At 37.4% G+C, this 25,151-nt stretch overlaps 1 protein-coding gene across 2 annotated transcripts in view; it reads left to right on the top strand.

Moving 5' to 3' along the window:
- Nucleotides 1-25,151, top strand: part of Pdgfc (platelet derived growth factor C) — a 184,293-nt gene that overhangs the window by 118,797 nt on the left and 40,345 nt on the right. For both annotated transcript variants that reach the window (XM_087634789.1, NM_031317.1), the window contains 1 exon segment: nt 14,551-14,731. In XM_087634789.1, the coding sequence (XP_087490915.1) occupies nt 14,726-14,731 (6 nt within the window). In that variant the 5' untranslated portion in view covers nt 14,551-14,725.

The raw sequence follows: 25,151 nt of genomic DNA on the forward strand, positions 1-25,151 counted from the left end.
GACTTCGACTGTGTCAGAGTATAAGGATATGCTCCTCAGAGGAGAGGGCTCAGAGTACGCTTTACCTCATCTTATTAGTAACATCTTCTGATCCCTTTCTTAGGAACCATCTTGAATTGATACTTTTTGATACTACTTTCCTAACCTTGGCTTCTTGTCAATAATAATAGAGCAATAGAAAGTGAACTTTCACTGAGAGTAGAAGCAACTGGTAATTGTGTAATCTGTTCAATCCTAGATATGAGATATTCAGCCTTTGAAAGAATGCTTTTTTACACATTGTTCTACAGTTGCACACCAAGTCTAGCCTGGATAATCCAGAAAACAAGAGAAAGTACTGAGAGATTTTCTAAGTGATCCATCGATCTGTTTCTTACCACAAGAGAGGCAACTGTTAAGAGAAAATATCTACATGCTAAACTTATTCTAGACAAGCTAAATTCAAGACAACTGTTTCCACAGAGGGAGTAATTATGGGAGTTCAGCCTGCCTTCTGTTGCCATTTAGGGCTGTGACTTACACTCACTGTGCAGCACCACGATTAGTAACCTATTCCTTTACCACAACTAAAACTTCCCCTTGTGGTCAACAACTGCCATTTCCATAGCCCCTCCCTTTGCCCAGACTCTGCCTATCATCTTTTTATTCTGTTTCTAGAAGGTAGACTAATTTTTTAGATTTCACATAGAAATGAGGCTAAATAATAATTTTATACATGCTTGCCTTATTTCACTTATCATAATGTCCTTACATATCATATTGAATGACAGGACTTTAAGCATTTTTCTTTCTGAAAGGTAAAAAGCATCTCGCTCGCACATCATATTGTCCTCACAACTGTATCCAGGTACTTTGAAAATAAATTCAGTATTAAAAGCAGAATGTCTGCAGTGCTTATAATTACATACGAGGTTTGGGGGTTTGTTCATCCATAGTCTTTCATTAAAGGTTATGTGTCAGGTCAACGGCAATTATTGTCTCTAAGAACTAGTGATTAACAGGATGGATAGTTAGTGTATAAAATGGTTTCAGCACACCTATGATGACTCAAGTCCCAGAATTTAAGGAAGAAGCCAGGTGCGGCAGTACATATAGTATCCACAGTGCTGGAGAGACGCTGAGCAGATTCCCTGAAGTTTGACCATAAGACAGTCCAGTTTAGCGGGCAAATTCCCACACACTTACACCTGTATATGCATGCCACATTCATGTACACCTATCTCAAAGCAAAAGCAAATATTTATTAAGCACTTTGTTGTTAGATACTATGGTAATGCCATGCACAGATACTTTCTCTCATTTCATCCTCATGAAACCTATTCAGTTAATCACTAATTATCTTTGTCTTGTAAAAGAGTCTCTGAAGTGTCTAAAAGAGACTTGAGCAGAGAGTCAGTAGGAATAATGGCCATTTAGGGTAGAATGATTCTTCAAGTGTCCTTTTAAACCAGAAACAGTTTGTTTCTTAAACTATAAACTCTTAACCTAATGCCAGGCTTCTGCCTCTGCCTCTTTGAGTCTTACTTGTATTACTTTGATTTATTTCATAACCCATTGTATCCTGGCTATGGGCCCAGTCAGAGTAGCCAGATAAGTTTTGTCTGGTGATGGAGCTGATATTTGAGGAGCACTGGTTCCTTGTATGTACCTCATCATGTTTGCTCTGTTAGGGTAATTAACCATTTTACACAAAAGTCTAGCAACCTTATTAAGATGTTGGTAAAAAATAAACAAGTCCATGACTTCTTTTCATTCGGTTATACATTTTCAGTCAATAAGTGTTCATTCATATATATATATATATATATATATATAATATATATATATATATATATATATATATTTGGACATCTGCAGTGTTCTACATTTTTTCCTATGAGTTTCTGAGCTTTCCATCATAAAGCATATTGATCTTTGTATATCAATCCCATATTCAGCCTCTTTACAGAATTATCATTTTAGGTCCCAATCCTTTTTAAAAGCCCAAGGTTTAAAACAAATTGTGATGTCTATCTTCCTTATCGCACACCAGCTCTTGTTAGGTCTACCTCAGAATAGATGATGTCTAACAGTTACCTCTATAGTAGAACTCAATTCTGCTGCTCCAGGTCTGGGCTCTTTAGCCTCTGTACTAACTCTGCTGAAGTTTGTTCTCAAAATCTGGGAGCAGGGATGGTTCTGCTTGTAAAATACTTGATGTCAATGGTGGGGATCACCTCGATGCCCAGAACTGAAGTGGAAACAACAGGTGTCACTTATTCTTTTAATAGCCAGGAAGGAAATGGCTGGGGTATCCACAGACTTGCTGGACAGGCAGTTTAGCAGAAACAACAACCCATGGCTTCAGCAGGGGACCTGGACTCAAAATGAAAATGGAGAAGGCACTGAGGAAGGCATCATGATATCAACTTCTAAGTTCCACAGTGAAGTTCCATGACAATGAGAAACTTTGTTTCAAAGGAAGTCTGCAGAATTCCTGAGGAAGACACCCAGTGTTGACTCCTGGCCTCACACATGTGCATGCGCACACACACAAATATGCACACAACCAAGCTCAAGTCTATCAGCAACAAACAATATTTTTGCCTCTGTTCTTTTTTAAAATTGGATGTTATTTTTAATTATATTTCAAATGTTATCCCCTTTCCCGATTTCCTGATAATACATCCCCTATCACATACCCCTCCCTCTTCTATGAGGGTGTTTCTGTACCCATCCAACTGCCCACACCTTCCCACCTCCCCTCCTTGACATCCCACTACACTGGGGCATCTAGCCTTGGCAGGACCAAGGGCTTCTCCTCCCATTGATGCCCAACAAGGCCATCTGCTACATATGAAACTGGAGCTATGTGTCTGTTCATGTGTACTCTTTGGATGGTGGTTTAGTCCCTGGGAGCTCTGGTAGGTTGGTACTGTTGTTCTTATGGTGTTGCAAATCCCTTCAGCTCCTTCAAACCATTTTCTAATTCCTCCATTGGGGATGCCATTCTCAGTTCAATGGTTGACTGCAAGCATCTGCCTCTGTATTTGTCAAGCTCTGACAAAGCCTCTCAGGAAACAGCTATATCAGGCTCCTGTCTGCTTGCATTTCTTGGCATCAGAAATATTGTCTGGGGTTGGTGGATGTATATGGACTGGATCCTCAGGTGGGGAAGTCTCTGGATGGCTTTTCCTTCAATCTCTGCTCCAAACTTTTGTCTCCATATATCCTCCTGTAACTATTTCTGTTCCCCCTTCTAAGAAGGACTGAAGCATCCACACTTTGGTCATACTTCTTCTTGAGCTCCATGTGGTCTATGGATTGTAGCTTGGATGACCTGAGCTTTTGTGCTAATATCCACTTATCAGTGAGTGCATACCATGTGTATTTTTTGTGTTTGTGTTACCTCACTCAGGATGATATTTTCTAGTTCCATCCATTTGCCTATGAATTTCATGAAGTCATTGTTTTTGATAGCTGAGTAGCACTCCATTGTGTAGATGTACCAGATTTTCTGTATCCATTCCTCTGTTGAAGGACATCTGGGTTCTTTCCAACTTCTAGTTATTATAAATAAGGCTGCTATGAACATAGTGGAGCATGTGTCCTTGTTATATCCTAGAGTTTCTTTGGGTATATGCCCATAAGTGGTATAGCTGAGGCCTCAGGTCCAATTTACTGTGGAACCTCTAATGATTTCCAGAGTGGTTGTATCAGCTTGCAATCCCATCAACAATGGAGGAGTGTTCCTCTTTCTCCACATCCTCACCAGCATCTGTTGTCACCTGAGTTTTTGATCTTAGCCATTCTGACTGGTGTGAGGTGGAATCTCAGGGTTGTTTTGATTTGCATTTCCCTGATGACTAAGAATGTTTAACATTTCCTTAGGTGCTCCTCAGCCATTAGACAGATATTCCTCAGTTGAGAATTCCTTGTTTAGCTCTGTACCCAATTTTTAATAGGGTTATTTGATTCTCTGGAGTCTAACCTCTTGATTTCTTTGTATATATTGGATATTAGTCCTCTATTGATTGTAGGATTGGTAAAGATCTTTCTCCAATCTATTAGTTGTCATTTTGTACTATTGACAGTGTCCTTTGCCTTACAGAAGCTTTGCAATTTTATGAGGTCCCATTTGTCTATTGTTGATCTTAGTGAATAAGCCCTTGATGTTCTGTACAGGAAATTTCCCCCAGTGCCCATGTGTTCGAGGCTCTTCCCCACTTTTTCTCCTATTAGTTTGAGTGTATGTGGTTTTTGTGGAGGTCCTTGATCCACATGGACGAGAACTTCGTGCAGGGCGATAAGAATGGATCGATTTGCTTCCTTTTACATGCTGATCATCAGTTGAAAGAGCACCATTTGTTAAAAATGCTGTATTTTTTAAACTGGATTGTGTTAGCTTCTTTGTCAAAGATCAAGTGATCATAGGTGTGTGAGTTTATTTCTGGGTCTTTAATAATATTCCATTGATTCACCTCCCTATCTCTGTACCAATTCCATAAACTTTTATCACTATTGCTTTGTAATATAGCTTAAAGTCAGAAATGGTGATCGCCAAGAAGTTCTTTTGTTGAGGATAGTTTTCACTCTCCTTTTGTTGTCATTGTTGTTTTGTTTTGTTTTGTTTGTTATCCCAAAGGAATTTGCAATTGTTCTTTCTTACTCTATGAAGAATTGAGTTGGAATTTTGATGGGCATTCCATTGAATCTGTAGATTGTTTTTGGCAAGATGGCCATTTTTACAATATAATTCTGCCAATCCATGAGCATGGGAGATTTTTCCATCTTCTGAGATCTTCTTTGATTTCTTTCCTCAGAGACTTGAAGTACTTGTCATATAGATTTTTTATTTGCTTGGTTAGAGTCACACTGAGATATTTTATATTATTTGTGACTATTATGAATGGTGTCAATTCTCTAATTTCTTTTTCAGCCTGTTTATCCTTTGAGTGGAGGAAGGCTACTGATTTGTTTGAGTTAATTTTATACCTAGCCACCTTACTGAAATAATTTTTCAGGTTTAGGTGTTCTCTGATGGAATTTTGGGGGTCACTTACATATACTATCTTATCATGTGCAAATAGTGATATTTTAACTTCTTCTTTTCCAATTTGTATCCCTTTGACCTTATTTTGTTGTCTAATTGCTCTGGCTAGGACTTCAAGGACTATATTGAATCAGTAGTGAGAGAGTGGGCAGCCTTGTCTAGTCCCTGATTTTAGTGAGTTTGTTTCAAGTCTCTCTCTCCATATAGTTTGATGATGGCTACTGGTATGTTGTATATTACTTTGACTATGTTTAGTTATGGACCCTGAATTCCTAATCTTTCCAAGGCTTTTAACATGAAGGTGTGCTCAATTTTGTCAAATGCTTTCTCAGCATCTATTGAGATGATCATGTGGGGTTTTTTCCCTTTCAGTTTGTTTACATAGTGAATTATATTGGTAGATTTCCACGTATTGAACAATCCTCGCATCCCTGGGATGAAGTCATCTTGATCATGGTCAATGATCATTTTGATGTGTTCTTGGATTCAGTTTCCGAGAATTTATTGAGTAATTTTGCATTGATATTTATAAGGAATATTAGACTCAAGTTTTCTTTGTTGGGTCTTTGTGTGGTTTAGGTATAAGCATAATTTTCCCTTTATAAAAGGAATTGGGTAGAGTATCTTTTTTCTATTTTGTGGAACAGTTTGGAAAATATTGTTATTAGGTCTTCTATGAAGGTTTGATAGAATTCGGCACTAAATCCATCTTGTCCTGGGCTTTTTTTGCTTGGGAGATTTTTTAACAACTGCTTCTATTTTTATAGGAGTTATGGGACTGTTTAGATGGCTTCTGTTATCCTGATTTAACTTAGGTACCTGGTATGTGTGAAGAAAATTGTCCATTTGATCCAGATTTTCCAGTTTTGTTGAGTATAGGGTTTTGTGGTAGGATCTGTTGATTTTTTAAGTTTTTTTCCGTTTCTATTGTTATGTCTCTTTTTTCATTTCTAATATTGTTTGTTAATTTGGATGCTCTCTCTGTGCTCTCTGTTTAGTCTGACTAAGGGTTTATCTAACTTGTTGATTTTTCAAAGAACCAGCTCCTGGTTTTGTTGATTATTTTTATAGTTCTTTTTGTTTCTTCTTGGAGATTTCAGCCCTGAGTTTTATTATTTCTTGCTGCCTACTCTTCTTGGGTGTATTTGCTTCTTTTTGTTATAGATCTTTTAGGAGTGCCATCAAGCTTCTAGTGTAAACTCCCTCCAGTTTCTTTTTGGAGGCACTCAGAGCTATGAGTTTTCCTTTTATCCCTGTTCTCTTTATTTCCCACAAGTTTGGCTGTGTTGTGCTTTCATTTTCATTAAATTCTAAAAGTCTTTAATCTCTTTCTTTATTTCTTCCTTGACCAGTTTATCATTGAGTGAAGTTTTGTTCAGCCTCCATGTATATGTGGAATTTCTGTCGTTTTTGTTGTTATTGAAGACCAGTCTTAGTACATGGTGATCTCATAGGATGTATGGGATTATTTCAATTTTCTCTATCTGTTGAGGTCTGATTTTTGACTGTTTAAATGGTCAGTTTTGGAGAAGGTACCATGAGGTACTGAGAAGAAGGTATATTCTTTTTCTTTTTTTAGGATTAAAATGTTCTATAGCTCTCTGTTAAATACATTTGTTTCACAACTTATGTTAGTTTCCCCGTGTCTTTGTTTAGTTCCAATTTCTATGATCTGTACCATTTATGAGAGTGTGGTGTTGAAGTCTCCCACTATTATTGTGTGAGGTACAATGTGTGCTTTGGGCTTTAGTAAGGTTTCTGTTATGAATGTAGGAGTTCTTTCATTTGGAACATTATGTGGCGGGAGGAATTTCTTTTCTGGTCCAATCTTTTTGGAGTTTTGTAGGCTTATTATATGTTTATGGCCATCTCTTTCTTTAGGTCAGGGAAATTTTCTTCAATAATTTTGTTGAAGATATGTACTGGCCCTTTAAGTTGGGAGTCTTTACTCTCTTCTATACCTATTATCCTTAGGTTTGATCTTCTCATTGTGTCCTGGATTTCCTGTATTTTTTGGTTAGGAGCTTTTTGTGTTTTGCATTTTCTTTGAAGGTTGTGTCAATGTTTTCTATGGTATCTTCTGTCCTTGAGATTCTCTCTTCCATCTCTTGTATTCTGTTGGTAATGCCTGAGTCTATGACTCCAGATCTCTTTCCTAGGTTTTCCATCTCCAGGGTTTCTCTCTTTGTGATTTCTTTATTATTTCTATTTCCGTTTTTAGATTCTAGATGATTTTCTTCAATTCCTTCTCCTGTTTGGTTGATTTTTGGTTTCCTCTTTAAAGGCCACTATCTTTTTACAAACTGTGTTGTCCTGTATTTCTTTAAGGGAGTTACTTATGTTTTTCTTAAAGTCCTCTAACATCTTCATGAGTTGTGATTTCAAATCAAAGTCTTGCTTTTCAGGTGCGCTGGTGTATGCAGTGGTTGCTGTGATAGGCGACCTGGGTTCTGACGATGCCAAGTGGCATTGGTTTCTCTTGCTTAGGTTTTTTACCCTTGCCTCTCACCATCTGCTTATCTCTGGGGTTAGTTGGTCTTCCTGTCTCTACCAGCAGCTTGACCCTCCTGTAAGCCTGTATGTCAGCACTTCTGAGAAACCAGCTCTCTCCCAGTGGGATCTGGTTACAAAGAGCTGTGGAACAGGGTCAGCTCAGGGTACAGGTGGAAACCACAAGTATCCTGCCCCAGACTGATCCTTGGTTTCTGTGTCCTGAAGGCTCCGGACAGGTTCCTCATGGGACAGGAATGTGAGCAGAAATGGTGGTCTCATATGTGCTCTTGGGTGGGTCAGCACTTCTAAGAAACCAGCTTTCTCCCAGCAGTATCTGGGGTACAGAGAGCCATGGCTCAGGGTCAGCTCAGGGCGCAGGCCTTATGGCTGGTTATTTACTTTTTGGGAAGTGAGCATAATCTGCCATGTTGTAACTTCAGAGCTTGCCTAAGCTTCCCTCAGTACTCAGTAGAGAGGACAAAGCACAACATACCAAATCGTTTAAATTTGCTCAAGTATATGGAACCTGCAATGTGTTGTCGCTGTTCTTATTAATTTTTTCTTCTATTTCAAATTTATCTATAGCTCTTTCTCCAAAATTCCAAAGTATTAATGAGTTCTGCTCACTCTGTCGTAATAATCAAGTTAGCTTCCTTTCAGATAGTGCATGCTGATGCTTTCTGCTGAGAAATATTGCCTCCCAATTTTAAAGTCTTCTACTTCCATTTTTTTAGTAACCAATTAATTAAGCCATACTAGTGATTCATTTACTACTATGATCATACTGGTGTCATTCCTTTTAACATTCTATGGAGCATTTTTTAGTCCTCTTTATTCATGGACAAAGCCCATACTGGGCTGATTACACTAATCATATATAATCTGCTAATGGCTGATAGGTAGCATTTTTTCCAATTGACTAAGTAAAATGAGTCATATTTCTGAATGTTAAATATTGCCATTTCAGAGTTTTCAATACAAGGAAGGATTAGGGAAGATTATCATGTTAATTTGAGAGATTATCATTTTCAATGGTTTGTAATTATTTATGAAAAATTGGAATTATGCATTTGCTTATAGCTTAATAAACCTTTTATTTCCTTCCTTATACTGATAAATACTGACCAACTTTTCAATTTAAGAATTATTATTTACTTTAACTGTTACAACTAAGTTGATAATTCTTGTTTTATCCATTTTATACATTTTTAAAAATATATTTAGTGAAAAATGTCATAAATTATAAAATTTTAACTGTAATGTCTTTTGCATGGTTTGAGTCTGTGTCTTTTGTTCTGTCTCTGGCTACTTATTCATTCATGTTTTCTTTCTTTCTTTCTCCCTTTTGTTCATTCTTTCTTTCATTATTTTTTTCCTTTCCAGTTGTTTTGAATTATGAATACTTATTTTTTTTGCTTATACCTCTTAACAAATTTTATTTTATTTCTAGCAATTAATGCTTTTCGCTTTGTCTCTCTCGCCATCTCATTATTCTTAGTTGTCTAAGTTGAATTGGGGTCCTACACAGTTGCATTATTTTTATTTAGTGATTAGAATTACTTCAAAATCTTCACCTCATACCACACCAACTTGAGCCACCTTTCATATGGTAAGCTCTCCTGTTCCCATGGGAATCTCCCCATCATTTGCTGTTTGTCCTGGGAAGTTTGATTATGTGCTGGGCTTCTACAGTGTACATTGTTTCTAAATTCTCTGCAAACAACAGTTCCTGATAATAGATATCACCAACTTAGTTATAATAAATAATCTAGACATGCAAGGTACATGTTCAGTTTCATTTGTTACAGTCTGTTTTCTAGATGTTTAAAAGTTATCTTCATAGTCAGTTTTTGACTAGAAAATTAGATTTTTATGTAGTTAGGCAAAAAAAGAAATTTAATTATAGAGATGTATTAAGTATGATTTTAAGTATAAATAAGTATAAATTTAAATATAGAGAGTAGTAGGTCTTAGCTTCTAAGACCTTGGAGTCTGAAGTTTGGCTTTAAAACTAAAACTTTACAAATAATTTTACAAATAAAAGTTTACAAATAATCACTTTGCAAACTTAGCCAAATTACTTAGCTCTTCTATATTTAGTAACCCATAACTGGGCACAATTAGAAATTGCCACTTTCATTTGCTAAGAGGATCTATGGAGAAAATATTCCAAAGCACCTAAAAACATGCCTAACACACTGTAATCACCTAATAAATATGATAATTATTTCAAAGTATTTTCAGTATTAATTGGTGTCTAGAAGAACATCTGGTGTTTGAACAGGAGTCTGAAGATGCTGTTTGTGGGTAGGTAGCAAAGGCACAAGCCGATAAGCTCTGTACAGTAATTGTCATCTTATTATTTTTATTACCCATCCCAACCTGCTCCAGATCCCGTTGACACTTGCAGAGCCGGGCTTTCTGTAATCCACATGCATTTGGCATGCTTTCTCACCACTGTCAGGCTGATACTTCATGGGGAAGGTTTAATTGACGTGGTTTTATTCAGCATGAACTAGAGACAGCCTGTTCTGCAAGGTTGGTTTATTTTTTTGTTGAAAGAAGCCGGGTGTCTGACAATTGTGTTTTCCAGTGAATTTATTTCTCTGGTATACTCCTTACACTCTTAGGAGTCAGAAAATAGCTCCCATATTCTCACACTTTCTACATTCCCACAGGAGAACAAACATTTTGTCTACAACATTAGACTTGTTTATTAACATAAAAGAGCATAAATCCTCCCTGGGTGCCAGGAGTATGGTAGAGAGGCGGAGTGAACGTTGCCAGCCACTTTGCACTGTGTGTGCTGCCTCATGTTGCTGGGAGAACGTGATGTTTGATTGGCTCATGCTTAATAAATCCTTTAAATGATTCTGCCGGCCATTGTTCGCCTTGAAAATTAATACCTGGGAGTGTATTGTAAGGATTACCGTGTCTCCAGTATGATCACCTGAGCATGCATGGAGGGTGTGCTTTAATTGGTTCCCACTCCCTTTTATTATGACCTGGAGGTATGGTTTTCTCACTAGTTTCCCTCTTCCTTTCCTTCATGAGGTTTTGAACTATGTTAGTAAACATAGGTCAAATGGCCTCTCCTATGAATCCCTTAGTCTGCAGAAGGCATCAGGGAAAACAAAGTGAGAAACATAACCTATAAATCATTAGAGGAATTAATTCCATTAAAATGCATTATGCTTTTTCCAAAACCCTCTGCATGTACTCTACAGATAGAAGGCAAATATCAAACCCCAGGTCAATGGTACTTTTGTTTGTTCCCCTTTGCGCTATGGTAAGTTTTGAACAGTAAGATAGGCATATATGTTTCAGGTACACCCTCTCCCCCATCCCCCCACCACTTCCTGTTCTATTTTATTCCTTTTTTATCTTTATTTCATTTTTTTAAAAAAAACTTTTGTGTTGCTGGGAGATTGAACCCAGGACCTAGTGCATGGTGGTCAAGTGCTTTGCAAGTGAGCAGCATTGTCGTCCATAATCTGTTTACCTGGACCTTCAGCGCATGGTTTTAAACAAAAGTTTTTGATAGTGCTCTTTTCCTTAAGAGGAAATGTAAGCCTTAATAAATAACTGTTCTATTGTTATTCTTAAGTTTCCTAGATGCCTTGCTGATTATTAGATAGGACTGTGAAAGTTAGAATAATTGGATAAATTTCCTAATTATATTATTGTATAATTGTAGCTGTGGGGATCAAAAATTGAAGTGCCTAATTTACTATGAAACAATTAGTAGTTTAATATTAAATTTTCTGTTTCATAGACAAAGTATACATTTGAGAATTTTTTTTTCTTTCCTACAAAGTGGAAAACTCCATAACTCCTTCAAAAAAAATAGTGAACAGAACTTCAGATGTGTCTAAATAGGGCATGGTAAACAGCTCTAAATCCAGAACTTGTTTTAAATCTGACACCAAACTCATTAGAAAACCTTCATGAAATCATAATGGACTGGCCACCCTGCTCTAGCAAGTTCTGCATCGAAATGCAAATTAGACAAGGGCCAAATGAAGACTTCTTGTTGTTTGATTTTACAGCGCGGGGCGTCAGCCTCACACCGTCTGCACCCTAGACAAACACTCAGCCCAAGACACAGTTGGGTCAGAATAAGGTCTTAACATTATAGCCCCAGTGTTGTCTTGTGCTTTAGGAAACCCTTTTAAAGTGTTTTAAAGGAAACTGGCACTCAAGTAAACCTACATGGTATTTATTTTTGAACATAAAGGAAAGTTAGATACAATGAAAGGAGCGACAAGAATTGTTCTATTTTTTTTCCTTCTAGTGTTTTCTTTCTAACAGTTTAATAGTTACTTTGCAAATGGTCACAGGAAACTATTTAACACAATGCCTGCTTCCCAGGTTACTTGTTGAAAATGGCTTTGTGATTGTCAAATTCAGTGAGTGCATTTGACTAATTTTGAGTGTCTTTGAGGCATTGCGCTACTGACTGCTTCTGCTTCTGTCTGCTTTTGATGAGAATTCTTTCTTCCCGCTCTCCTCAGCTTTTGTGCCCTGCTCAAGATTGCACCCAGACTTTCTTTCCTTGCAGGTTGCTGTTTAAAGGACCCTTTCTTTATGCTCACATCTGAAACATTTCTTCAAATTTCTCAGATTGGTGATGACTGTGTATCTGGCATTTGTTCATTGGTTATGTTGTATATACTACAGCCATGGCAAACCTAGATGCACAATTGTGTCAGTTAGTACAAATAAATGAGATCTGCATATGTAAAATACATGGATTGCAGCAAATCCACACTTCTAAGACTCTTAAAACAGCACTTCTCAGCTACAGTTATTTCCATCCAATTCCACCTTCAGTCACGGTCAGGTTCAAGTGCACATTTGCCGATTCACCCCGCGTGTGCCTATCAAGCCTTTACTGTGTGCCTGGACTACAGGTGTGTGGGGAACGACAATGAAATGAACAAGAACACTTCATGTCCTGGAACTGACACCATACTGAAGCCTCTGTGAATCACATTAGAGTAACAATAGTCAATATTACCAGATCTCAAAATTTAAAAGGAAACTAGGAACTCATAGGTATGAAAGTTTCAGCTTTTTAATGTATTGAATTCAATACTTTAAGGGAGGACAGGGCCTATTAATGCTGTGCCCATCTCTGTTTATGATCTTGTGTGACAAGTAAAATTCTGACAGCCAAGTCTGAAATGCTAAACTCTTAGTGCCTACACCAATTTTTCCCAGGTTGGTCTGTGTCATTTTCTTTGTTTGTCATTCTATTTTCACAGTTGATCATGCTTCCCTCTTATATTACATTTCTATTGTGTCTCTTGCTAGAATGCATCTCCTTTCCCCTGCCTTTTCAGTTCAGGTCAGGTAATCAGTACACATTCACAGCCCAGATATTAAGTCTTTCGTAAAGCGATCCTAATCTAGCCGTTTAAAATTGCCCTTGCTCTTCCGGCATTTCACTATGCACTTTCATTAGAGATTTTACCGTCTGATTTATGCATCTTAAGCCCAAGGAAATGAGTGTTCCTCCCTGTATCCTAACACACTTAAACATCTATGTAAGCAGTGGTAGAAATCCAGTTGGACAGGTTGACTTTCCCTGAACAGAACAGAGCTGCCCAAGCAGGAACTTTGTTTTCTGGGCAGTTTTGTTATAAAAATGGCTAAACCAGCTCTTTAAACAGTTATGCATAAGATTTAACTTAGTTCTACTCTACTTGACTCTGTCTACTCTTGTCACGTCAACATGGAGACCAACTTCCGTCCTTCTAGACTCCTGTAATGAGTAATGGCTGACTTGAGCCTACACAGCTTAAAGGTCTGGATTTGTTTTAGGAAATGACATAACAATTGTCTTCTTTTGATAGCGAATGTTTTCTTTTTGATGCTTTTAAATTCTCTAGGGTATCTTAAAACATAGGTTTATGGAGGTAGGCATAATGCTGCATAGATCTAGAGCAAGCTTCATTGAGTGGCAACTCTGGGTCAGGAGTTATTTAACACAGAGTGTACATGGTTATTTTAAAGTATTTTAGTTTCTTAGTTCTTGTGAGAAAATAAAGCTGAAAAATGTTATGTTTCCTAGGGGAAGATCTGTAACTATACTGATATATATATATATATATATATATATATGTGTGTGTGTGTGTGTGTGTGTGTATGTATATATGTGTATATATGTGTATATATATTGTATTCTTATTAACAATTTTGTCTTTAAAATATAATACTATATAAAATGTTGGTTTTGATTTTTGTCTAGTGTATTTATATTCCATTATATTTTAAAATCTTATCAATAATTTTTCAAGCATGTCAGATTTCTCTCTTTAAAAGTTTTGTATGTTTTATTATTCATAAATTCAATCCAGAGACTCTATCATTTAATTATAAATGCAATTGTTGAAGAAAATTAAAAAAAAAACATTAGTCTCTGTGTTAGTTAAACTGGGGACATATTCCTCAGTAGGAGAGCAATTACTAAACACATGTTAGTCACAGTGTCCACCCTAGGAAGCAAAAGAGAGCTGGAATATCTGCCAAGTTCTTTATAAGGAAATAATGTATGTTATCAACTACCCCAACATCAAATAGAGTGCTTCGACTCGACAAGCATTAGCAGAGCCTCAGTATCCTTTTGGTACTGTACTTTTCTAAAGTAGTAACGGTTGGTAAAGTCTGAAAAATCTTTTCTAACTAGGAAATTTGGACAATAATGGTAGGAACTAAGACAGGAACTTGAATAACTCATGGGTTCAAAGTCATATAATTTTGCTTACACAAAATATTTTTTTAAATGTCTGATCAATCTCAATTGTTACTAGCAAATTGGAAAGCTTTGAAAGAAAAGTCTCATATTTTTCCAACTGGGTCTTCATTTCTAATTCTCTTTACCTTTCCCATCTCACAGTCTCTCTTTTCAAGTATGACAGGAGACAACTCAAGATGTGCTCCATAGATACATTGTACACATACATTTTCTGTTGCCTAGATAAGCAATGACGTCAGTCTCTGCCCCCTTTGCCTCCTCACAGGTATGATTTTGTAGAAGTTGAGGAGCCCAGTGATGGAAGTGTATTAGGACGCTGGTGTGGTTCTGGGACTGTGCCAGGAAAGCAGACTTCTAAAGGAAATCATATCAGGATAAGATTTGTATCTGATGAGTATTTTCCATCTGAACCCGGATTCTGCATCCACTACAGTATTATCATGCCAGTAAGTACAACCTTGAGATTCTCCTTACTCCGCTGAGTCAGCTTTTTGCTTTTTTAATTGGATCTCCCCTTTGAAAGATGAGAATCAGAACACCAACATCAGATCATGTTCTCTAGTTTGGATTATTTTCACCACAAAGGTTGCATTATAACTGTCACAGCCAGTTTAAGCATTTCTCTGTAGATTATTAGAAATACCAAGTACCTCTTCAATGTAGTGAAAGGAAATGTGCTGATTTTTTTAGTCATTTTGAGAAGATAACAGACTGGGAGATGACTCAGAATAAAGTGCTTACCTTGAACAAACGAGGATCTGGTTTTGATCCCCAGAACAAAATTTAAAAAGCCAAGTATGATAACTTGTACTTCAGCTCTGGGAAAGCAGAGAAAGGCTTGGGCTCCCTGGCCAGCCAGTGTAGCCTAGGTGGTGAGCTCCTGCTCAGTGAGAAATCCTGACTCAAAAACTCACATAGAAAAGGCCTGAGGCATAACACGAAGTATATGTCTGCCCTCCAGCTTCTCATACACACACATTTATCATACATAAACATACATCTGAAAAACAAAGGAGACAGCATGCTCCTCAGGCCTGGCTCATTGACCATCAGCTCAGCATTAGTGGGAAATGACATACGGATTTTTGTCTTGAGAAGAATAGATAAAAATGTGTTATTTCTCACTCTTTTATTATTTAAGGGTCACTGTAGAAGCTTAATATTATAATTCTTTTTAACTTATTTTAATGGACGTCATATTAGATAATGAAATACAACTGCAGCTTCCTAATATTATCTAAGACTTTGGGTATATGATATATTAATGTATTTTGCTAGTAACATTTCTCAGTTTAAAGATGCAATTTTTGAAAGTTACTTAAATCTGTGTTATTTAGTGTCGATTCTATGTGTAGATTTAGGGATGGATAGAATGAAGATCTGGAAAGGCAGCACTATTTGCAGTCAATACTATTTTACCTAAATTGTGTTTAATATTACTTTAAAAAAAATCAATGTTTTTATGTGCTGTTTTAACGTTTTTACACTTAATATAGCACCATTTCTTTACCCTCCAAAATTAATTTTGTATCTATTGTTGGTATAAACCTAACACTGTTTAACTTTGCTTATCATATTTATGTTGAATAGTTATGCAAAAATGTAAATCCTTGACTGCTTATGCACAACTTATATCACTGAGTAGATGGGGAAATTTTAGGTATTGGCTGATAAGACAGCTGAAAGGGAACAGAAGAATGCAAGCTGATTTTAAAGCATGTAGCTTGTTCTCTTGTGATAGAACTCTTTATTACGTGTGACTGATGCTAAAGCAGACATCCTGGGATGTTAGACTTGTACTGGAAATCGTCATTAACCTTCTTTATAGATTATCAAAGATGCTATTCCATTCTTAATGTTGTTTCCATCTTAGATTTCATAGTATTTCCTTTATTACATTTCAAATAATCTTCCTAATAATATATTTAAACATTAAATTGAAGACGATTTAACAGCTTGACACAGCCTAGGATTAGACAGAGTCTTTCTAACGTCGTCATCTGCTCACATACTTCTGCTTCCTACTGCCCAGTTCAGGTCGGTTCAGTGGCCACAATAGAGAATCCTGGTTGAGAGATGCTATAGGAAATGAAGACAGAATTCAAGGGCTGCATACATAGCTTGTTGGACTAAATGCCATCTAAACATACATCGAATATAACTTCCATGTGTCACATGAAACGGTTACACAAACGTGACCTAGTCCCTATGTTGCATCATGGGAAACCCACTTGTGTATTCCAAGTAATAAGTGAAATTGAGATCTCTAGTGTTTCATTAAGTGGTGGAAGTCGTTCGGCAGTCTGATACGAGCCTGTACCTCAGCACTTGATTGGCTGATGAGCCTCATACATGTTTACAGACAAACAACAAGTGTCAATGGGCTTGCTGAATAGAACTGGGAACATGACCCACTAAGGATTTAAGGATTTATTGAGAAGTCATAATGTGGTTATAATTATTCTAATCATCCTGAACGGAACAGCAGGCTATGGGATGAAAGAAATTAAAGTATGTGAATGTAGGAATGTAGGGTCCTACATACCTAAGAAGTGCAACTTGATGATGTCAGACAATTGCTTTTGTTCCAGTTTCACACACTTTACTTTGGTGGCTGACTTGGTACTTCTTGTGCTACCATTTAGATCTCCCGCAGCCCTCACTCTGTACTATAAATACATCCATTCCACCCTCACCAACTGTTTGCAGAATAGTGGGATTTGATGAGTGAAAATCTGAAAGGTGACAATGCTTTTAAGTCTGGCAGAATGCTTTGAATTATCACTGTATGTTGCTAAATGTCACCCTCCCTTGACCCACCCCCACATGCATTAGCACTGACCAAGCAACAATTCATCAGTGTTAGTTGTCAGTCAGATAAAAGAAAGTCCAAAGGAAGAAAGGATGCTTTTTGGAGAGAGGACTTGAAGGATCTTGTGGTATTTGCTCAGGGCAATTGCCCCTGCATAACCCCCACTCCCCATACATTTATTTCATTGTGTCCTGGATGAGCTCTCTTATTGGAATCCCCACTTCCCTACACACAATGATTGGACTGTCAGCAAACTCACAGCTGTGAAGCCAGACCTGTGGCGATGCAGACCACAATGGCTTCCTAGTTTTGTAATGATACAAAAGGCATGGACCGCAGGCCTCAGTAGATGATTAGCTTCCTGTCAGAAGGTGTGCTACATAGGCCTTGCTCAACACCATTCCCCGTAGCTGCTGCTCATTAAGATTTTCTAGAAATTTGGCCATTTTCTCTCAGGCTCATCTAGGATCTGATGGCATATCGTAATGTCTCTGCTGCTGTGTGTTACCTTTATTGCAGCTGGAATACATGGAAGGCAAAAAAGAGCCAGAGTAACAGGGATGTTGTCAAGTGTTCTTCAGATGCTCATGTGTGTGTGTCTGAGGCACTAGGGGCACAAGTGGACTGTGATGTAATTGGTTGGTACTCATCCTGATAAGAAGAAGCCCAAGTTGGGGCAGTTAATGAAGTATTGACTATAGTCAATGAACGAAGTATACACGTTTTATTTTAAATCAAGGACTTATAAAAACTAAGCCATATAATCAGCCTTATCAGCTTTGCACAATCAATGTAGTGACTATTTTACATCTGACACAAAAAGCCTATATCAGGGAATGGATTTTAAAACTCTAGTTACACACACACACACGCACACACACACACACACACACACACACATATGTACTTTAAACTGAGTTATATTTTATAAGAAGCTCACTCTGTAGTTTTATTTGTGAGATAGAATGAACATCTCAGCAGAAAAACTCTCTGTGGTTCTCATTATCACGTCATAGCAGGAAAATTCTCACGAGTAAGAACAATTTTTTTTATTTCCAAATAACTTGTAAGAAGACAAATTAAATGTATTTCTCCATTTTGCTATGTTCAATCGGAGTCACTAGCTAGGCTTAGTTTTAAAACAAGCCCTGGGAGATTTTAATGTATTACTACAACGAGCCACAGCTTACAAACTTTATTCCATAGGTTTAAAGTTTAACACTTATCTATTTCAGACAATTATTCACAAAAATAAATATGGTTCCCTTGTTACACTTCATTGACAAGTAATGAAGATAAATATGTATAAATTTGTTAATAAATGATATATTAGGTTTTATGATGGCTCACAAGAAGTTAATAATATCTTTGATTCTTTTTGATGAGAGGATAGAAAAAGAAAGGGGAGAATCCTTGTACACATACCCTGGTAGATTAGTGTAAGAGATTGTTTAAGAAAAGTGAAAAAAGTAAGACCTTGTTTCCTTCTAGGGCCACACACAGTGAGAGCCCAGAACATAGCTCCCATCTCTTAGAAAGAAAAGTTCTTATTAACGTTGTAACGTTGGAGTAATAGGTTATATATATATATAACCTACTCTGCAGTGTTGCATAAACACCAGTATTTAAAAGCCTAAGAAACAGGCAAAGGATAAATAGAACAATGTTTCATCTAGTATCAAAATATCAGATTGACACTTTCCCGTCATAAATATTTGGAAACTGTCTCCCAAAACATACCTGAAGTTTTAAATAAAAATGTGGAAAATCAGGTGTGACCCTCCACAGGGTTTTTCTTTTTGATTTTTTAATATATAAAATGGTTTTGCTTGACTATGATGTTGTTCTCAATGCTCATGAAATGCGAGGACTTTACTTTTTTTCCTTAAAGTTGGCTGCAGCATTTTGAGTAAATATTGTACTAATGTTTAACTTTCTTAAATAATTTTTATTTAACCTCAGTTTTGACTGTTTTGAAGTTACTAACAATAAGATAATACTTCTAGCAACTCATTTAGTCCTATTTGATGGTTATCAGTCTTAATTAATGGAACCTGATGCTATAGTTAGCATAACATTGACTCCCATGTGTTGTCACCATTTTACTTATTGCTGGGCATCTGGATGGGTGTTAGGGAAAGAATGAATGGGCACAGCCTTTACATGCACTCCAGCCCGTCTACTTTTAAATTTCTATCAAACTTTTCTTACTTTGTAAAAAATGATTTTCTTTATCCATCTATCAATGATATCTGCTTGGATATAATAGTTTTTCAAATTTTGTTGTTCAAATTATATATAAAGAAAATAAACTAATGCCATCCTCGCCAAATGGATAAAACAAAATCCCCCAGTACTGCATATCTTGGAGAGAGAATGCCATCTTGGTTCTGGGCTGCTTCAGAACCCAGATGCGTTTCCCTTCCTTGTAATTTTGTAAATGACTTGGAATTAAGTCCCTGTACAGCCATCGTGGTGGTTTCTTCTGTGGGGATGGGGTAGACGGAAACTTGGTGCCTCAGGTACTGTAAGGAATGCATGACTTATTGCCAGTTATTAATATGTGGGCAAAGAACAAAGCAGCTCAGTGGATATTGGAGTTGGGGAGAGGCCACTGTCCCTTCCATCTCGCTGTGCCCATAGATATTTCATGTCAATGTTCTGAAGAAGTCTACTCTAACCAAGGACAGAATTCATTGTTTTTATCAGGTGAAGAGAAATTCCACTTGACTCCTAAAGAAGCCTTTAAATTAAATTTTTGCTTTTTTACTTTGGGCAAAATAGCATGCTCCTTGGAATGTACCTACACATAGATACTGTGGGGAAGTCTTCAGTGGTACAATATGACCAATATTCTCCAAAATTTTGTCTTACCAATTGACTCACATTTCAACATTATCCTGTCAAACTAATTTAAGCAGTGACCATTTATTTATATAGAGCATGAAGTTCAAATAAATTATTATTTATGTGGCCAAAGATCAAAGAAAATGGTTGTGGTTTTACAGTATTTGTTAGGACTGAAAGCTTAGAGAGCAGTACAAGTGTTTGTCTCCAGTCATCAGAAGTACTTGTCAAATGACTAGATTCTTATGAAAATGCACTATGTTTTTTGTGTGCTTAGGAAGAAGTCAGGGGATGACAGTATTTTACTGCATCAAGGTTTTATACAATTGTTACAGTGACTAAACTTGGCTTAGACCAGTTTACTCGATTTCTGTCTGACATCTACCCATGAGTGCAGGGTTCCTCTTCATAAGTCATGATCCTGTCTCTCTTTAATTTCTACTACCTCCTTTTGTTGCAATTATTTTCATGTCTTCTAGGATGGAGCTTTGTATGTACTTCTTAGAGAAAGTAGCCAAAACTCTTGCAAGAAATGTAAAAGACAGACATTTGAATGGAGTTGTATGGAAAGATTTGGAACAAATGGAAAAAAATTCAATAATCAATACTGTATACTTAAGACCACAAAGATTTAAAAGTTTGGAGTTAGTTCAGGAGTGAGGCCTGGAACATAGTATGTCTTTGTGTGTGTTTGTGTGTGTGTGTGTGTGTGTGTGTGTGTGTGTATGTATGAGTGCATATGTTCTCCTGCACATGTGTCTGTAAAAAACACATGCATCAGTCCTTCATGCCCTGCATGTAAAGACTAAAGTACAATCTCAGGAGTGTCTCCTCAAAAGTTACTCCCCCTTTTTCCCAAGGCAATCACTCATCATCCTAGAACTTGTCAGGTTCTTGTCAGGCTGGCCAGCTAGAGAGCACCACTGAACCTCTGTCACACCTTTTCAGGAGTAAGATTCCAGGCATGCCACCATGCTCAAAATGTGAGTGTTGTGGTTGTTGATGACGATGGTTCTGGGTATGGAACCAGAGATTTTACTATTGCAGACTAAACACTTTACCTAATTTGCTAGCTCTCCAAACCTTACAGGAATTATTTCAATAAACTTTATTGAAAATGTTAGTTAAATTATTGTGCAAACATTTCAACAAGCGTGGTAATATTTCCCCAAATCTCTAGTACCTTGCCTCTATCTTACTTTAGAAAAAAAAGTATATCTGTACATGTATATAATATGTCATGTCATGAAATTGAGACTATTGAGGGGAAAAGAATGCCACAATTCTTAAAAAATACACACACACACACACACACACACACACACACACACACACACACACATACTGAGGATGATCCAGCTTGGATTTGGTATCAGTTAGGTAATAGAACCTCTGAAGACCAAATCCCTGGTCACTATTGTGGATTGTTACTTGTCACAGGTTCTCCTTTGTTTGTGGCTGGCACAGGAGACCTTTCATCAGCCATGTTTGGAGATGCTGATACCAGGAGCTCTACATGGCATTGATCTGTTGTCACTGCCTTGGATGGAAGCATGGGACAGTGGCTGTAAATTATAAATTGGGCAGCAGTTTTCGTCCCATGTTGGAGAAGTGTTCTTACACTCTGACTAAGATTTTGTGACTTGGTTTGGGGACTTGTATGCATATTTAAGAGTTGTGTTTTCTCTCTTCGTTGTTCAGAATTGCAGAAAGGGTGGGGAATTCTCCCAAAATTATATGGATGTGTTTCATAGCACTTGCCTGTACGCTCCAACATTACTAAGCTGCATATTGAGGACTATGGATTTGTCAACTGTCAGTATCTGTTAGTCAGAGTGTTGTGATGGATTGTCGTCTGCCGTTGCTGCTGCTCAACACGAGCCTTATTTGGTTCTTCACAGATGTTGCACATAGCACGGTTCTAGGACAGATGCCCTCATTCCACAATATGACGAAACACAATACATTAAGACAAATATTCTTCCATGTCCTCATACTTTATAATTAAAATTTGTTTAATTTAATACCATACATATTTTTATTCTGTTAGAAAATTTATGTTCTGTCAAGTTAGGTTGGGATACTTCGTAGTTGTCTGTTAGGTCCATTTAGTCCACAGTGACATTTAGCACTACTGTTTATATACTTCTTACTCTAAGGCACTACCTATTCTTGAAGGTGAATTTTTTTCTGAGACAGAGCAAAAATATGCATTTGTTCTCTAATTCTTTAATAAGCTTGTGTATTTTGATTGAGAGATTGAGACCACTGATATTCAGACTTATTATTGGAAGAATAATTTCTTAATTGCCATCACTTTGTTGATTTTGTGTTGTCTCCTTTGACTTAATTCACATAAGCCATGACTTAGCTTCATTCATTTCCCCTATAGTATCTTCTCTTTTTCTCCAGTCAAAGTTTTCCTTTTAGTGCTCTTTGGAGAGATGGTTTGATGATTGTAAATTTCTTTAGCCTATTGCTCTGATGGAAAGTTTTTCATTTTCTTTCAATTACAACAAATAGTTTTGTCAGGTGGAATAGTCCAATTGGCAGCTTTCAGAAGTTGGATCAATCACATGGCTCCAAGTTCTGCTGGCTTTTAATGTTCCCATTGAAAAACCAGCTATGATTCTGATGTACGTGTTTTTATGTGTTTCTTGATCCTTCTTTCTTTCAGCTTTCAGTAATTGGGGTGTGTGTGTGTGTGTGTGTGTGTGTGTGTGTGTGTGTGTGTGTGTGTGTGTGTGTATGTCCGTGTCTCTGTGTGTTTTTCTGTGTGTGTGTATGTGTATTTATCATTCCAGTTATAAAACATCCCAAGTTTGTCTTTCTAATTCTTTCTATTTGATCTTTCACCTGCTTATTACCTTACTAGGCATTTCTTTTCCTTGATTTGGGAAGCTTTCTTCTGTAATTTTATTGAAAGTATATTCTATGACTTTGACCTGTAATTCGTTTTCTTCTATGTCCATAACTTATAGATTTGGTCTATTCATGATGTTCCAGTGTTTATGAATATTCTCATCATTAGAAATGAAGGATAATAACAATCATCATATTCTGTGATCGAGCCAATTCCTTTATATCATCTTCAAGCTCTAATGTTCTGTCTTCTCCTTGTTGTGTCATGTTGCTAATGCTTTCCACTGAGGATTTTTAATTAAATTTTTTTTTGAGGGAAAAATTGTTTATTTGACAAGGATAGAGTCCACAGAGACTGGAAGAGCAGGGGAAACAGGCAGGTCTGGCAGCAGAAGTAAGAAGCTGACTGGTCACACCTCAACCACACACAGGAAGCAGAGAGTAAAATGGGGCTGTGGCTATAAATCCTCAAAGCCCAATCCCCAGTGATACACTTCCTACAGCAAGGGTGCACCTCCTACAGATTCCATAACCTCCCCAAACAGTGCCACCATCCAGAGACCAAGAGTTCAAATAAAGGAGCCTATGGGGGACATTCCTCTTCAAATCACTACTGATCCTTTAAGTTTGAACTCACTGTCTTAACATGTTTCGATACTCAGAAAAAGCAAGTTCTTAAATTATCCTCTTTAAAAAACAAAAGGTTTTCCCCAGACCATTCTTCCATTTTAATGGCAAGCTTTCTCCCAAATTCTTTTTGAGGTTGCGAATCTAATTATATTAAATTCATAAGTGAATATGTGGTGGGTAACTTTTGTACAACATTATTATTCTTAGATAGGAATGCAATGAAGACATAGGTCACTGCTGATTTTGTTTTGTGTTTCTCATTCTCTTTTTACCCTCTTCACATAATTCTTATATAGTTCCTAGCCATAGGTATGCATGACTGTTATAAATGAGATTGCTTTATAATAGTGTCTATTTATTGTGGACAAGTAAACTGATTTACACAGTTATCTTTTTTTTTGATTTTTTTTTATTAACTTGAGTATTTCTTATATACATTTCGAGTGTTATTCCCTTTCCCGGTTTCCGGGCAAACATCCCCCTCCCCCCTCCCCTTCTTTTTTGGGTGTTCCCCTCCCAACCCTCCCCCCATTGCCGCCCTCCCCCCATAGACTAGTTCATTGGGGGTTCAGCCTTAGCAGGACCCAGGGCTTCCCCTTCCACTGGTGCTCTTACTAGGATATTCATTGCTACCTATGGGGTCAGAGTCCAGGGTCAGTCCATGTATAGTCTTTAGGTAGTGGCTTAGTCCCTGGAAGCTCTGGTTGCTTGGCATTGTTGTACTTTTGGGGTCTCGAGCCCCTTCAAGCTCTTCCAGTTCTTTCTCTGATTCCTTCAATAGGGGACCTATTCTCAGTTCAGTGGTTTGCTGCTGGCATTCGCCTCTATATTTGCTGTATTCTGGCTGTGTCTCTCAGGAGCGATCTACATCCAGCTCCTGTCGGTCTGTACTTCTTTGCTTCATCCATCTTGTCTAATTGGGTGGCTGTATATGTATGGGCCACATGTGGGGCAGGCTCTGAATGGGTGTTCCTTCAGTCTCTGTTTCAATCTTTGCCTCTCCCTTCCCTGCCAAGGGTATTCTTTTTCCTCATTTAAAGAAGGAGTGAAGCATTCACATTTTGATCATCCGTCTTGAGTTTCGTTTGTTCTAGGGATCTAGGGTAATTCAAGCATTTGGGCTAATAGCCACTTATCAATGAGTGCATACCATGTATGTCTTTCTGTGATTGGGTTAGCTCACTCAGGATGATATTTTCCAGTTCCAACCATTTGCCTACGAATTTCATAAACTCGTTGTTTTTGATAGCTGAGTAATATTCCATTGTGTAGATGTACCACATTTTCTGTATCCATTCCTCTGTTGAAGGGCATCTGGGTTCTTTCCATTTTCTGGCTATTATAAATAAGGCTGCGATGAACATAGTGGAGCATGTGTCTCTTTTATATGTTGAGGCATCTTTTGGGTATATGCCCAAGAGAGGTATAGCTGGATCCTCAGGCAGTTCAATGTCCAATTTTCTGAGGAACCTCCACACTGATTTCCAGAATGGTTTTACCAGTCTGCAATCCCACCAACAATGGAGGAGTGTTCCTCTTTCTCCACATCCTCGCCAGCATCTGCTGTCACCTGAGTTTTTGATCTTAGCCAATCGCACTGGTGTGAGGTGAAATCTCAGGGTTGTTTTGATTTGCATTTCCCTTATGACTAAAGATGTTGAACATTTCTTTAGGTGTTTCTCCGCCATTCGGCATTCCTCAGCTGTGAATTCTTT

This window comes from Rattus norvegicus, chromosome 2 (genome assembly GCF_021556685.1).
Source record: "Rattus norvegicus strain SHRSP/BbbUtx chromosome 2, alternate assembly SHRSP_T2T, whole genome shotgun sequence".
Classification (NCBI taxonomy): Eukaryota; Metazoa; Chordata; class Mammalia; order Rodentia; family Muridae; genus Rattus; species Rattus norvegicus.